Below are 15,585 nucleotides of genomic sequence, written 5' to 3'. Positions count from 1 at the left end.
ATACGTAAATTTGGAATTTTTCGATCACATTCTTGTGAATCATCTTGCTCATCTAAAGTATTTGACCTTTTATTTACAACAATACTGTTGTTGCTATTTGTGTCTTCATCTATTATACTTATGCTTGTGCAAAGGTTGTGCCACCCATCTACTCTTTATTGACCAGCAACCTAATTGCCCCTTATGTCGCGCTGGTATTACTGATTCTATATCAGTGTATATGTGATATTGACTTAAAGTTTTGCAGAGACCTTAAATCTAATTATTAGAGAAAATAATTTTAAATATGAAAAATAAGTTAATCGCTTTGGCCGGTGAATGGATCATGAGTTTTTATAATCTAAGTGACTTGTACAACGCGGACATTACTGTACATATTCAAACAGAAAATTAGATGGCCACTTGCTTATTAAATTTATCCGTTTTTATTGTGGGCACATATTAAAAGCAATAAGTAGAAGGATACGTAGCAAGAAAATATCTGCGGTTCCACAATTAATGCCTTCATCTACGCATTTACTTCGTACTCTAATAGTCTTTATTAATCAAGGCAGAACGAAAGACAAACAAATATACATATCAAATAGTTCAAGTTTTTAAAAAAATAACAAGCCAAGTCCTAGCCAACTTAGCCTTATCTTTATGTTTTAAAAGTACCTTAAAAAAGAATGTGACTGAACGATAAGCATAATAGCGACATCATCGACATTTTGATAACATCAGCGTTTCCGCTTAACGTATACGGAGGCAATTATTTAATTTAAAATTTTTATTAAACTGTAATTAAGAAGCGCCCACCGATTCTTACATTTTACTATTACTTCCTAAATAACTCCCGCAAATGGAGCAATAGTGCCGAGTGATTTTGCAAGTTTTAGAACAATATGGTATACAGCAACAACAACTGAAATGATAGAATTTCTTTAGCTTGCTTTTGGTGAATAAATCGCAAACTAACGTTGTTAGACATAATACAACAGCAATGATGTGGGTCATTAAACCATTTTCATATTCCAAACGTGTCCAATATCTGCCACCGCATGTATGACATTTTGCCAAAAGCGAACGACTACCATAAATTATAGTCGTCGTTGATGTGTCTAAACAAGAAGTATAAGAAAGAATTGTTGTTTCGTCAAATGGCACGAAAGTATAAAATGGTTTCTTCACTTATGATATATCACTTGAGTAATTGTTAGACGGCTGTACAGAATAGATGGAACTGTCTGTATAAGCATCAAAATTAGATCTCTCAGCGCTATAAGGAGGCGGCATATGCTGCGTTGCGGAAACTGGCGGTACTTCTTCGGAAAAATTGCTCTCCATTATATTTATGATCTCCTGCTTTGTAGGCATTGTTATTGTACTAATTGAAAACTTTATATTGTTATGTTGAACACGCGTAAAGATTTCAATGCAAGTGCGTTGCTGTTAATAAATAATAATTAACTCAATGAATATTTGAAATAGTTACAATATTCATGATTTCATTGCTTGCGGTTTCAAATCATTTCTAATTGTATACCAAATGAATGAGTAAGACAAATGGAAGAAATATCCGTCTTGGACCTGATCTTAGATACCAACCGGCTTAGGTAATCCCTTCCTTCGCCTTGGGGAGAAAGCTCTCAGAAAAACTAATGCCATCTTAATTTATATTGGTGCAACTCTACTGGATCATTGAAGTTTTTGTTATAGAAGACTTTTTTCGTATCACGAAATTTCTTATGCTAATTTTAGAATATCGAATTACTATTACTCAACAATTTTTTCATATAACAACTTTTCAAGATAAGGCGACATATGGCAAATGGTCGCAAAAGTGGATCGATCCGACCCATTTTCAATAGCGTTTGCCCTTAAAAAATTGCGAGTTGTAGGTCCAACATAAAAACCCATGGACAGACCGACGGACGGAGCAAAAGATCGGTGTATTGAAAGGTGCATCTATCCTCCAAATCTCTCCAAATGTTACACAGGTCCACACAAACAAATTTATCTTATATATATTTAGCCAAAATTTAGAAGTACAAATACAGTGTTAAGGCTATTAATTAGCGGCCATTTGACTGATTGCTCTTTCATTTCAAAATTTCAATGAAAGTTTTCTATGAAGCAATACGAAAAAGTCTGTTTTAACTTCAAAAATGCACTCTTTTTATGTCTAAGGGTTACCACCTTTAGCCTGGGGATTTTCGATTCTGGGTAGATTTAGACATTTTAGGACTTTTATAATACCAACCAAAGGTTGAGAATAGCATGCGCTCTTCATTCCGGGGCGGCTTTAATAATAGATAAATATTTATAAATGTTCAATGCATTTATGCTGAAAAATGAAATTTAACCGCACGCTTACTAATTAATATAAAAAACACTGTGATTCTGCAAGACCTGCTCAAGCATTCAACCGAGTTTGTCGCTCTGTTGCGAAGCAACAAATAAAATCAATTTCGGACTACATTTAAGATACTTACTACGTGGGCGATTAAATATGCCTTTAGAAGAGAGGAGAAGAGGAGGAACGAGAGGTGCACGAACAAATAGCGGCGTTATTGTTGGTGGATCCATGGAGGATGTTTCCCCGCCTAGTTATGCCCAAGTTGTGCGAAATAACCGAATAAACACTGGTTCGAACAGAAATGATTGGACCAACGTCGAATTCCTTTCAGGAGGCACGCTAATGACGGATAATCTTGTAACTCAATCATCGGTTATAGTATCTTGTAAGTAAAATGCATAAAGGGACTTAAGTCTTTACAAATTCATTTTGTTCTCGACTTAGCGCCAAAAGTTCCACCGCTTGGACCCGAACCTGTATTTTTCACATGTTCCAGATGCCGAGCCAGGAAGTTAACGCGCATACACTATGAACCGAACTTAAAAACTCATCTAATGGCCGCTCTCCTCTGCACTTTAGGGTATGAATTGTTTAATCGATGTGTTAAATCCTCTCATAGTAAAGACGAAAGACTACTTTTGCCTTTCTAGTAATTTTTTCATCTTGCACCGACAAATTGAACGTACATTCATTTTTTTAAAACGTCAGCAATACCTAGAAGAAACTTTCAAAGATCCCTTACAGTATATAAGTTCTTGATTCGAACCGCTTTCTGGAGCGATCCAGGCATGTTTCTTTATTCGTCTGTCAGTTTGTTTGTTGTTAATACTCTTCCAGTAAAGACGTTGAAAGGTCTTGCACGCAAGTGGCTATTGATAAGGACCCAAATCGGTCGAAGGGCACGCATTTAGTAAAACATAATATAAAATAAAAATACTTGTACTTTCCCGTTTTTTTCTATTGATGATTCATAAACTACAAACAGATGCTATCAATAGAAAAATTTCTATTTATCCTAACACGTTGTGTGTTGCAGATATGCTTACGATACTAATGAGTAATCTGCACATTCCATCTACCTTAACTACTCTTACGTAGTTTTTCTATAAGTCTCCGGTCAAACACAGCGCATTCAAGATTGCCGTTAATCTTATAAATTATAGAAAAGAGCCACAAAATATACATGGAACGCTATATATGAAGTCAAAGAAAAAGTTCATGAAATATATGACTCACTTTTCATTGTTCATCTCAAACGAAAATTCGATCTTTTAACTATTTTCCTGTGGGGCTGTGTGACACCCAAATGCCCAGCTTCTTTCTGTTTCCGATCTTACGCAAGTGGTTTTTCAGGACAAATGCATTGCCCATGTGGTAGTCCTCCTTAACCTTTTGGCGAGTTCGGTGTATGCTTGGCATTGTAATTTGAAAGTAAAAAAAATGAACTTTTTGGCCATTGATTTTGAGAAAGCAAGTTGCGAACCGCTATCGCCTTCATCGAAGTGATATTGTGAAATAGAACGAATTTTGTAAAAAATTATGCTAATTTTTTGCTAAAATTTTTCTAACACTACAAAAACAGCACAATGTGTATTTTTAATTATCTACGGAATCTCATCTTTCTATCACTCTACGCCCTTTCATTGACGTATCCCCGGATATATATGATTCCAACAAAAATATAATATTACTTTTCCTTGCAGATTATGGTGTTTTGTATGCTTGCCATATTGCTACGAACGGTGCGTGAATATCAGACATCATTGCGCAAATTGTGGCAAAATTTTGGGCACCTATTGCAACGCATTATAAATGTCTTACGATGCACCGTATTTGATAAAGTAGAAGGATGTACCGACCGTTTCAAGAAAGGTTTCAGTACCAATCAACCGTTTCTTAAACAGATGTTCAACCACTGTAGTGTGGTCTCTCTTTAAGCTTGCTAATTCTTTTTTTAACGAAATAAAGTTCATCTTAACTGACTTGATTTGCAGGCATATCATTTTGAAATATAACATAAATGTACTCTTTTGATGTGAAAAGGAAAAGTTTGTCAAAGAACCTGATGTTTATAGCCACGTCATGAAATTCCTCAGAGTTTGTACAATGATTTTAAGTATTTAAGATCTCAAGTACGCAAGTACGTAAGATAATGCAATAAGCGCGTTCTACTTTCTATGAAAAAATGTATAAGTTTATATAAATTTAAAGTAATAAAAAAAAACATTTTCTGTTCGTCACAATAGGTCCATCCGCTTACAGTAAAGTTGCGCACGTACCTAATCCAGTTCTTTTTAGAGACTTCCCGTTTTCCTTTGAGTGATAATCGTGTAACTTTACACATACGGAAAAATTAGACGTACCTGTTGTTAAATAAAGTACAGGACCTTTTAAAACTCCCAGTCGTCCGAACAAAAACGGTAAGAAGATATAAATTTTGATCTACAATATAGTCTTATTGTAAGTGTGTTCAATCCTGCTCTGAGTCGATATGAAAACGTATATTCTCGTAGATAAATTAAAATACGATTCATTTCTAAGTTCTGTTCCTATATATTTTTGGTGCTGTCTACTTGCCTGTTGTGGACTCTGCTTGAGGTCTGACGAATCGTTATTTCGTAATCTTGGACCAAATCCTTTTGATGTGGCCCACTTCGCTTGATTTCTGACTAGTGAGTGATTGTACATTGTTTTACTATGGTGATCAGGAGCAATGCCCTTCCATATCTTATGCAGTCTGCGTAGAGTAGCTTATTTTCCTGAGAACTTATTTGAATACATTTGAATCGTTTTGAAACCAATTATGTGGCGATGCTTCTCATTTTCAAAATATATTAGAATAGATTTGAAATATACATTTCCATTTCGTAATCCATCTCTTTGAGTCTCATTTCTTCGACGATTTTTTAGATGAAAACATTTAATTTTCCTTCAAAAGCTAAAATAAAGATGGTTCAAGATTTTCGTACAAACACAAATCCATACAAGTTGTTCCTCAGTTTACGGGTAAAAGATTGTGCCGATTCATCCCGTAAAATGCTGAATTCTACGCACTATATATGGTTTTTGCTCGATTTCGTTTCGCAGAAGCTCATAAAAAGCGCAAAGCAAAGGAAAATATACGGACCATTTTAGAGTAGCGTGACTCTTAAAGTCTTCGTAACGCTAATCATTTCGAATCATACTACAGCGCGTATAAAAAGGTGACAGTTCGTAGATAAGTGATAAAAAAAAAAAAGCGTTATGATAATTGTTCAGTTCAATTGAAAAATTAAAAAATTCTAAAAAAATTGGCTATATTTTTCAATATCACTTCAAGGAGATCGCGCTTCGCAGACTTGTGAAAAAGTTGAAAGGGAATTGTGCATCATGAGTTACTGACCAGATAATGCATCCCACTCGCGGCTATCGACAACTAAAACGATTAAAGCGCGTAATTGAGCTGGCGCGCCGATAATTGGTCAACAGGAAAAATTTTTTTTCACAATAAATCCAGGCCACGTACATTTTTCATGCCTTTAGAAAGCTTAAATGGTAAATTCTGAAGCAATGAATTCTTGAATTAAAGCGAGTTGACATCTGGTAAGTGAGATTAATGATTTTAGTTAAAAAAAGAAAAGAAAAGAAAAATTGAGTTGTAATTATGCCATCAAATAGCTGCAATGGTGAAATAGTCAATAAGTTTTTTTCAAATGCATCTTTCAGTGTCTAACTTATCGATTGTGCGTTCCGTAATTAATGATGTGGAAGCCGCCAAATTAATTTACTCATTGCCCAAGAAACAAATATTACTGCCGGTAGCCTAAAAAAATTTCACTCTTATCTCTGTAAGTCGCAATAATTTTCTTTACTTTACGGCTAATAAAAGTTGTTGATAAATATATATGCAACATGTTTTCCTATAAGTTAAACTTGTTGCCGAAGCAAAGTGGAGCAGATCAGGCTGTTTTCGCGTTCATCGACCGTGGCAATTACAGACAAACATAGACGGATCCGCGCATGGTCCGATTGGCAGGTGGGCCAATGGGCATATAGACGGATGGACACACAGTCAGAAGGACCGAGGGATAGACGAACGACGGAAGTGTGGACAAGCACACACATGGGTCGTACGCAGTGACTGCAAGAAGCGGCGTACGCATAAGCGGAATTAATTAAACTGACTTCAAGTCTCACCATGATTAAAAATGCACATGTCTTGTAAAGATCACTCTGCCCTGAATTTCCTATTATTATAAGCAAAAAAAGAACTTTGTCATACCCGCAACTCTCGACATTAATTGGATGGACATGCAAACATATGTTTCTCTAATATTTTTCGCAAAAATTCAAATAATCTCATGCAAACTCAAAAGCACTAAAAACTCTCCAAAACAAGCAAAACTAAAAAAGTACACTAGAGCTTAACTTAAAGCTTAAGTCGAGCTAAATAAAATAAAACGAAACCGCTTTAAAAAACTTGTAAAACTTCGGCTTTATTAGTAAATTGAGTTAGTTGGAAGGCATACATAAATGACCGTAAGCACGCATAAGCAAGTTATGGTTTGTAAAAAAAAAAAAAAATTTTTATTGTGATTGCGAAAGCATAGTTTTGTCATTCTCGGTTTCGTAGTAGTTTCACCAATAATTTTCTTTCCAATTCGATGAAATATTAACGTTAGGCGAAGAGAATAATGGATCGTAAACATGCTATGCTTTATCCAGATTCGAGTACCATACCTGTGGATGAAAGGCGTTCCGCATCGGCATCCATAGGCTTGCCAACGGAAGCACCGCCCTCCTATGATGTCGCCATAGGGACAATTGAGCGTAATAACACACCAGAAACTGGTTGTTTATCACCTGTCTTTAAAAGTGATGAAGAACAATCATCAACGCAGGAAAATTCTTTACAGATTAGAGACACACAGCCGAATACTAATAATACTAGAAACGCAGGCACTTCTTATCAATCGGAAGCATCAACGGCGACAACAGGTAAGTTTCGATATTGCTTTAAACTATTTATAGAACTTATTCTTGAACTTGTCTTAATTAAAAAAAAAAAAAAGGTTTTTGAGTATATACTAATATGCTATTAAACCAACACTGGTTTTAGAAAAATTCAAAGCTTTCTGTATGAAATATTTTTTATGTGCGTTAATAATATTTTTCTATTATTTCACTTAACAATAATGACTAGAACAAACATCGATTGCAACGCCGTCGCCACAGGCGACGTTAAAACTTGGCCCCGATCCTTCAAATGTTAATTGTCCAACATGTGGTGTTTCTAAGATCTCCCGGATGACTCATACACCCAACTCTCGTACCCACATCAGCGCTTTGATTTTGTGTTTGATAGGGTAAAAAAAAAAGTTTTGACTGCTTATGCCTATCGATCAACCAGTGTAATGAGAAATTTATTTTCATTTTCAGTTGGTGCTGTTGTGCTTGCATTGTTCCATATTTTATGAATAGCTGTCGCACCGGTAATCATTACTGCGGTAATTGTAATGCTTTCCTCGGTACATATACTCCCGAAACAGAAAGCAAAACAAAAAGGGGAAGAAGAAGAAGAAGGAGAAGAAGATAGTTACTCGAAAGCACAGCAAAACGAATGATAACAATAACAGCGGCTTTTATGTATTTATCTTTCGTGTTATACGAACAAATATTTATTATCTTAGTCTTCAAATTTAAATCATTTTTTATCAAGTTTTATGTTTGGAATAAGAAGGAAACATAATTTATATATCTTATCTTAGAAGAACTGCATTAAAATGTCTCGAGTGTTATTCATAGCGTTAAATAAATGTGTTTTGTTATAGAATTTTTTAAATATTTTAAAGCAATTCACATAGTATGTACAGTGGCGAGTAAGATTGGTCGTGACCGAATCTTTTATACCCATCACAACTCTTCTAAAAAAAACAAGGTGAACGAATAAATTTTTTAATCTCCCCAATATGGAAAGCTGCGGTTTATTTTTTCAAAACTAAAAGCTTTTTTCATATAAGCATGTGGGCGTTGTAGCCGTGCCCTTGAAATTTTTAAATCACTTCGGAATTCTTTTGCAAATTTGTAGGCGATACCTTCACTTTTGCTAACGGGAGAATGTTTACCATAAATGTTACAAAACTGTGTAGACAGAGATAGGACACACGAACAGACGGACATATTTGGGTGCTTTCCAAATTTATAACTGTTTAAGAATTTAGATACTTTATGACGTTTTTAAAGCTTGTTCCTGAACATTATAAAGGTATTAAAAAAAAATTAAATTTTTATACACTACAATATTGGACAGTCGTAGGGAAGTTTTTCCATTTTTGTACAGGTACCAGAGTATCGCTCATAGAATACGTGTTCAAATTTTTTAACATTTGCTGGCCATAGTTTATGGTAATGAGCAAAAAACCAATTTTTAATTCCTTTTAAAAACACGGGTCCTCTGAGTTTACCTGGTGCTGTGAGCGTATTCTTCTAACGATTTGGCCAATTTTCATTGCTAACCTGCATGCAAAAACTTCCAATGTTCCTGTCAAATTTGCAATCGGTAGCTTCAGTTTTGAGGCCAGGTTTACAGCAGACGTTGCGCAGAAGAACTGACACATAGACGGACGTGCTTAAATTGATTTACCATCTGATGCTAATCAAGAATATACTTTGTGCGGTTTTTGATACTTGTTTCTGGGGATTACAAACGTTTTGACAAAATGAATATACCCCTAAAAATATTATAGGTCACGTCGCACTGTCAAATGCCCCACACTATTACGCCTATGCAGTTAACTGGGTATGACAAGTATACACATCTTATGCTGTCCATCCGTCCTTTTTGGATTTCCACACAAAATTTTATTCTTATGAGTATTTTATAATATTATATATTTTAAATATATTTTAAATAATTTTTTCATTTTGTCAAGTCGTTTAGTTACAACCTAATTTCGTTTGGTTGATGAGTATACTCATCAACGCTAAAGAGGTCGACGCAGTTAACAGTTAGTGCAGTAAAGTTACTCATATGATGACTTTTCAAAACAAGGCGTTATATGTGAGCTAAAATATCCCGACCTAAGCTATGTGCGTCTTTTGGCCAAATGTGCCAAATTTGACCAAAAAAAATCACAAAAGTTGTGGCCTGAACACAGGTTGAAAACAGAAAATCAAGACAGACAGACGGATCCATACCGAAAGTTTTTCTAAATGGTTCGGCACAATCAATCAGCTAATTTTGGATCATTTGTGCTGTATACATCCGCATAGATATAACAAATTAATAAGTTGCAGTCGTGCAAATCCGATTATTATACATAAACTGATAGAACTCTTCACCGATCTTCGATACCAAATATGACCACTTATGTCTTGTTGCCGTAATGAGTTTTAGTCTTCATTAAAACTCTTTTAAGTGAGAAGCTCCAAACGCAATGTACATTGTGTACAAGGAATATATATATTACATCCCTGCTCTGGGCACAGTTTTCCAGCGTAACGTCACTCCGCTTGTCCACGAAACATCAACAACATCGACCTGAAACGTTCTATATAAAATAAGAAAAATATTTAAATCATGTACAGAGAGGCAAGAGTCTCGACTAGCAACTCAATGTTCGTGGGTTCAAATCTCAAGTACGGTAGTGTTTTTAATAAAGCCGAAGGCCTTAGATGCTAGTGCTTTAAGACTTTAGCGTTAGATATTATTCTTCGGCTAAATTTATAATAATAATAATAATAATTCAGCTTTAGTAGACAAAAACACTATAACAGCCTAAAATAAAGCGTTTATTTGACATTTTGAGGATGGCAAAAAAGATGATAGTATGTTTATTTTTAAAAATTAATAAAAGAATGGCATCACTGCAGCCTTTCTCTCAAGGCGTCTTTAAGCGAAATGGTGGAAATTTGAATCTAAAAAGGAAAATCCATTTAACCTACATAGAAATTTAGGTAGAAATTTCAATCCTTACCTCCTATTATAGTTGTAACTAGCTTAACGTGTTACAGACTATCAACATTCCAACGTTATAATGGTTCAGTTTACGGTTTCGCTTTGGTTGGCAGTCTATTAGAACACTACTAAATCCGAAGTACAATCTAATACGAGATTGATTTGGTGGACATTTTATTCACCAAGACCCGTGACAACTACCAACTAATTAGTATGTAGTCTAGGAAATAGTTTAACATTGAAACTTTTATTAAAAAAAAAATATTAAGTCAATTGCAAAACAAGTGAGAAATTATATTCCATCATAATTGAATCTTTCATGCCCATCACCGTTATCCTAAAAATGGTAAAAAATGTGAAAAAAACAAAATATTTATGGAGTGGGCGCACTTGATTTTTTCTGTTTTCAAAATAAAAATTTTTGTCGCATAGGCATGTGGGCGTTGTAGACGTGTAGAGCATGGCTAAAATCGATGGCACAATGAACTTTCAAATCTTGAAAGTTTTGTAGAGCAGTATTGTAACCATAGCGCAGCTCGGCGCAAAGACCTGCCCAGGCGCATTACGATCATGATGGACAGTAATAAAAAAATTCTTGGCAAGCAAACAATCGTGTAACACTTAAAATTTGCATAGGCAACTAATACAACCATAGAAATTTTAATTTTAATATTCATCTCTAGTGAGGGAAGGAACGGAAGGGTGAAATAAATTCTAGAATGCAAAGGGAATGCTCCATCTTTGGGATTGATTGTTCTCAATAGAGCGCATTACAAAAACGTTGTTTTCTAACATTGGTCTATGGGATTTCCTTCAGATGTCCGATTTTTTTTTCAAACCCGAAAATTGGTTTTTTAAAAACATTCCAAAATTGCAGAGGATTTTCGAATAAGTAATTTAGATGGTTTTTCAAATTCTTTTCATCGTTTGATTTCTTCCCCGCCCAACCTTGCAACGATATCGCAATCGCTGTACAATAATTTCAAAAATTTTGTTAAATAAAAATTGAAAACAAAGGAAAAAATAAAATAAATAAATAAAATTTATGGGGAAATGAATCCAAACTATAATTATAAAATCCCAATGAATATTTATTTAATTTAATTTTTTATATACTAATATTTACTTAACTTTAAATCTCAATTTAGGTATAAAACGTGAACAAAAAATCATTTGCTGTTGGATGAAATAAATCATGTTATTTCACAAAAAGATCGGACGCAATTATTGCACAAAGGCTAGGCGGGGGACGCATAGTTCATAGTAGTTTGCATAATCATAAGATGGGGGCGGAAAGCCTAACATGAGTAAATTACAATTATAGCCTTATAGAATTATTTATGTCATCCTAATAGTAATGAATGAATAAAAACCAAAAATTTCAATATTTTAAAAATTTTATTTATTTGAATTTTTATTTCATTTTGTTTATACATTTCGAAAAAAAAAAACGAATCTTTTTTTTATTCTTTTCACTAATACTAACTCTTTGTTCATTCTTTATCTTCCTTTTCCTCAAAAAAGATATCAAATTTAATTTGGCCACTTTCAGCAGCACTAAGGCAGAAGACGAACTGGCACAGGATTTTTTTTATGGGGTATTATTGGGAATTCTTTGTTTCTACCAATTTCGAATAATTTCATGATTACAAAATTAAAGTAGGCCCACATATAATTACAACTTACTTGGGCATATTTTTTTTTTTGTTGGTATGTTGAATGGAGATGGACTAAGCCAATAGATTTGTGGCTTATATGTCCAGATAATAAACTGTCGTAATTTTTAGTCACAATTATGTACAAAACGTAACAAAAAAAAGAGCGGCCGCAATAACTGGAGCCAGCTTGTTAAGTATAATTGTGTATGTGTGTGTAATTGTGCTTGTTGAGTTCTTGAAAGTTAAACAGTTTTACAAACTTTGGCTGAAAACGTAAAGGAATGCTATGGTAATAGAAGATGATTAAACGCAAAAACGAAAGAAAAAAGGAAAGAAGAGGAAAAAAAGAACTTCTAAAAGAATAAATTAGCTTTTCTAATAAAGCAAGTTAGTTCCCCGAGATGACGCACATTTTTTCCTGCAAAGAGATCGAGGAGACAGCCATATAACTTGAAGAAGCTAAAGGAATCTCTAATGCCATCAAGCCTGTGACATCTGAAGATTAGATGCTCAGCAGACTCAACAACATTGCAAACTTCACAAACATCACATGGTATAGCGCGAATCATTTTTAAATAAACTTTGCCATAAGTATGACCACTCATGAGTCTATAAAGGATTTTGATTTCCCAGGAATTAAAAGAAGATACAGAAAAGGGTTTGAATTGAAATGTGGGATTTCATTTATAGAAAAGACGATTGGATTTAACGTGCGCGATTTCTTTAAATTCGTCGTTTACCTGTTGAAGGATGTGGTTGCGAATTGCCCGAATTACTTCATTGGGAGTGTATTTGATGGACAAAATTGTCCCATCAACACGAGCTCTCCCTGCACGAAAGTCGGCTTGTACATTTAAAAAAAAGCCGCAGTGGCCAGGTACCCAAACGAGGTTACAGTCATCCACTTGAGATTCGTGCAACGTCTTGTGAATATCAAACACATATTGATTTTCTGCATCTCTTTTATTTATTAGAAGTAGAGCTGACCTGCTGTCGGAAAAAATAACAAAACGTCAGATACCATCGGAAATAGCAACCTTAATAGCATGTCGAATGGCGAGCAACTCAATAAAAGCCGAGGAAAGTTCCTCTTCCACTTTGACTCGATGTACTGTTTCAGATAGATGTTTCACGACCGAGAAGCCAGATACATTATATCGAACGGAACCTTCGGTGGCATATATGTCGTAGCCGTTGTTGTAATAAAAAAGGAACTTTTCTTGGCATAACAACCTCATACAAGGAAAGTTGACATTTTGTTTTGAGGTAGAGATCGATTCGAGAATGTTTATGAAGACTCTGCATTTGCTGGTAACGAAATTCAAGGGAGGAATTGAATCTAACTTATCAAAAATATGACGAAGTTTTTGATAGCAAAAAGTATAGCTGCAAGTGACAGTATCACTGAGAGATATAATTTCCTTAAAAAAGGAAGGATTTATCATCGTGACTTTAATTAACACTTTGGCAGTGCAAAAAAGGGCTCTTTCGGAAACCGGCAATTCACCAGATATGACATTGAGAATATGTTGAGAAGTTGAGGGGGTCAGTCCAGTACAACGCTTCAACATTCGGTTTTCAAATGCTTGTATACGTTTCTCAATACATTTTGGGAAATTGCAACATGTGGAATGTCCAAATTCAATTTTGGACCTGACTAGAGATTTGTAAACGGTCAAAGAATTTTTGGGAGGCAAGCCTACCTGATTGCTTGTCATGCGTTTGATGATGTTGCATCCAGACTGACAATCTTTGAACGCCTTTTCATAATGCTCACGAAGGGTTAAGCTGTCGTTTAAAATTCTTCCAAGAAATGGAAGAGATTTTACCTGATTAAGAAGTCTGATTTCACGTTTAGAACCTTTGGCAAAATAAATAGTGTTTGTCTTGCTGGGGTTCAAATATAAATTATTATTATTATTATTATTATTATTAATTTCGCCCGAGAAATAAATTCTAAGACTAAACTCTTAAAAGCACTAGCATCTAAGGCTATCGGCTTAAAAAAAAATATAAATTAAGATCAGCGCATGCATCGAAAAACAAGTTCGCTTTCATTGAGAGGTTATTGACAGCTGCTGAAAAAGATGAGTCCGCAGATACAATTAGAAAATCATCTTCATATTGAAAAATATGAGTTTTATCATCTTGAAGATCATGCAAAGAAGCTGCGTATAAATTGAAGAGTATGGGGCTTAAACAGCTGCATTGTGGGATACCACCACATATTTCAACTTTTTCGGTACCCATCACCAACACACGTTTGGATAAAAAATTAAGTATCCACAGTCGCATTTGAAGAGGAATCGAAAAGTTTAAGAGAATTCTACCAAACTTAATCAAGTTGACACAGTCATAGACTTTGCTGATGTCCAAGTAGAGCATGACAACCATTTTCCCTGCTTTTTTTAAGCTGGCTATGAGAAAACACAGTTCTTTTAACCCACATATTCGTAGATTTGCGTTTTTGATAGGCGTAGGACCGAGCTGGAATAATGTTCTTAGTTTTCAGAGATATCAGTGAAATTGGTCTGAAGCTACTTAAATCATTTAAGTCTTTACCTGGCTTGGGAATGGGAACTATTTTGATGCAACGCAAATCAGAGGGTATAAAGTTGGTGAACCAGCAGTTGTTAATTGCATGCAAAAGAATACTAAAGCTTCCTCCAGACAGTGCTCTGAGCATGTCATACTTGACTCCATCACAACCTGCAGCAGTAGCTCTCTTTCTGGAATGTAAAACATAAATTAGCTCATGCAATGAAAAGGGTGTGTTACTGAGACTACTAAAAGGAATTGAAGGCATTGCAATCGGATTGACAATTGGAATGTAGCTCTTGAGCAAGTATTTTTTATTGTCATGGTCATTCCGTACAGCACAACCGCTTAATTTTCGGCTAGAATGTCGATGAGCACTTACTTGGACATATCTAATAAATGATCTCAGTCAACACCACGATAGGTGAACTTCTTCTCAACAACTTCTTCCTTTTGCTAAACAGAAACAAAAGCATATTTGAAATAATTTCATTATTTAAAGGCAAATTTGCTTAATGATTTCATTGGCGATTACAAAATCGTTCATATTTTAACCTTTTATTATTATTTCTTATAAAAGTTCGCAGATGTATTTATATAAAATAGATCTTTGTGCAAGCGTTTTATCCCTGTGTACGAAATGTACGAAAAGGTAAAGAACGAGCAGACATAGCAAATGTTGCCATACATATTTTTCACAATTACCAATGTTTACGCCATGTAGTAGTTGCCACAGGCATACCTCCATACATTGATATCGTAAAGACGCATCACATTTTCGTTTAACGCTCTTTTTCAACTTTCTATATATATATTAGTTTGGGGAAAAAGAAATCCATTATTTTTATATGAACTTCAGGACTTTATTTAACATGCTTCGGATTGTCCGATTTGGGTCAAATATGCACCGTTTTGTTGTATGATTTGTTGCCATTTTAAAGGTAACTTCAAAATGCCTCTCTCATAGAAGTCCTGGTCTCTATTTACAAAAAACTCTAGTAGTCGATTTTCACAATCCTCCCTAGATTCCAATTTTTTATCATTAAAGAAATTTTGCATGCAAGAAAAAGATGATAATCGCTTGGTGCCAAGTCCGGACTGTATGGCGGATGCAT

At 34.8% G+C, this 15,585-nt stretch overlaps 1 protein-coding gene and 1 long non-coding RNA gene across 2 annotated transcripts; one reads left to right on the top strand and one right to left on the bottom strand.

The window, feature by feature from the left end:
- The first annotated feature begins 6,775 nt into the window (after positions 1–6,775).
- LOC119640943 (lipopolysaccharide-induced tumor necrosis factor-alpha factor homolog) lies at positions 6,776–8,139 on the top strand. The gene is made up of 4 exons (XM_038039317.1): positions 6,776–6,880; positions 6,951–7,315; positions 7,521–7,683; positions 7,757–8,139. Exons 2-4 carry the CDS (start codon positions 7,012–7,014, stop codon positions 7,911–7,913), a joined length of 624 nt encoding a protein of 207 aa, XP_037895245.1. The 5' UTR covers positions 6,776–6,880; positions 6,951–7,011; the 3' UTR covers positions 7,914–8,139.
- A 6,482-nt stretch (positions 8,140–14,621) lies between these two features.
- LOC119640994 lies at positions 14,622–15,122 on the bottom strand. The gene is made up of 3 exons (XR_005247777.1): positions 15,026–15,122; positions 14,853–14,926; positions 14,622–14,661 (listed from the first exon to the last, which is right to left on the bottom strand). It is a non-coding gene; the product is annotated as an uncharacterized LOC119640994 (long non-coding RNA).
- Between the last annotated feature and the right edge of the window lie 463 nt (positions 15,123–15,585).

Source organism: Glossina fuscipes, unplaced genomic scaffold (genome assembly GCF_014805625.2).
Source record: "Glossina fuscipes isolate IAEA_lab_2018 unplaced genomic scaffold, Yale_Gfus_2 133, whole genome shotgun sequence".
In the NCBI taxonomy this organism is placed as follows: Eukaryota; Metazoa; Arthropoda; class Insecta; order Diptera; family Glossinidae; genus Glossina; species Glossina fuscipes.
Note: the sequence above shows the minus strand (reverse complement) of the source record. Positions and strands in the feature narration are given on the sequence as shown.

What these genes read in the sequence shown, in the direction of transcription:
- LOC119640943 (XM_038039317.1), top strand. Translation starts at nt 7,012, where the DNA reads ATGGATCGTAAACATGCTATGCTTTATCCAGATTCGAGTACCATACCT. An exon ending in AGCATCAACGGCGACAACAG is followed by an intron (nt 7,316 to 7,520) that starts GTAAGTTTCGAT and finishes AATAATGACTAG; the next exon opens with AACAAACATCGATTGCAACG. An exon ending in TTGATTTTGTGTTTGATAGG is followed by an intron (nt 7,684 to 7,756) that starts GTAAAAAAAAAA and finishes TTTCATTTTCAG; the next exon opens with TTGGTGCTGTTGTGCTTGCA.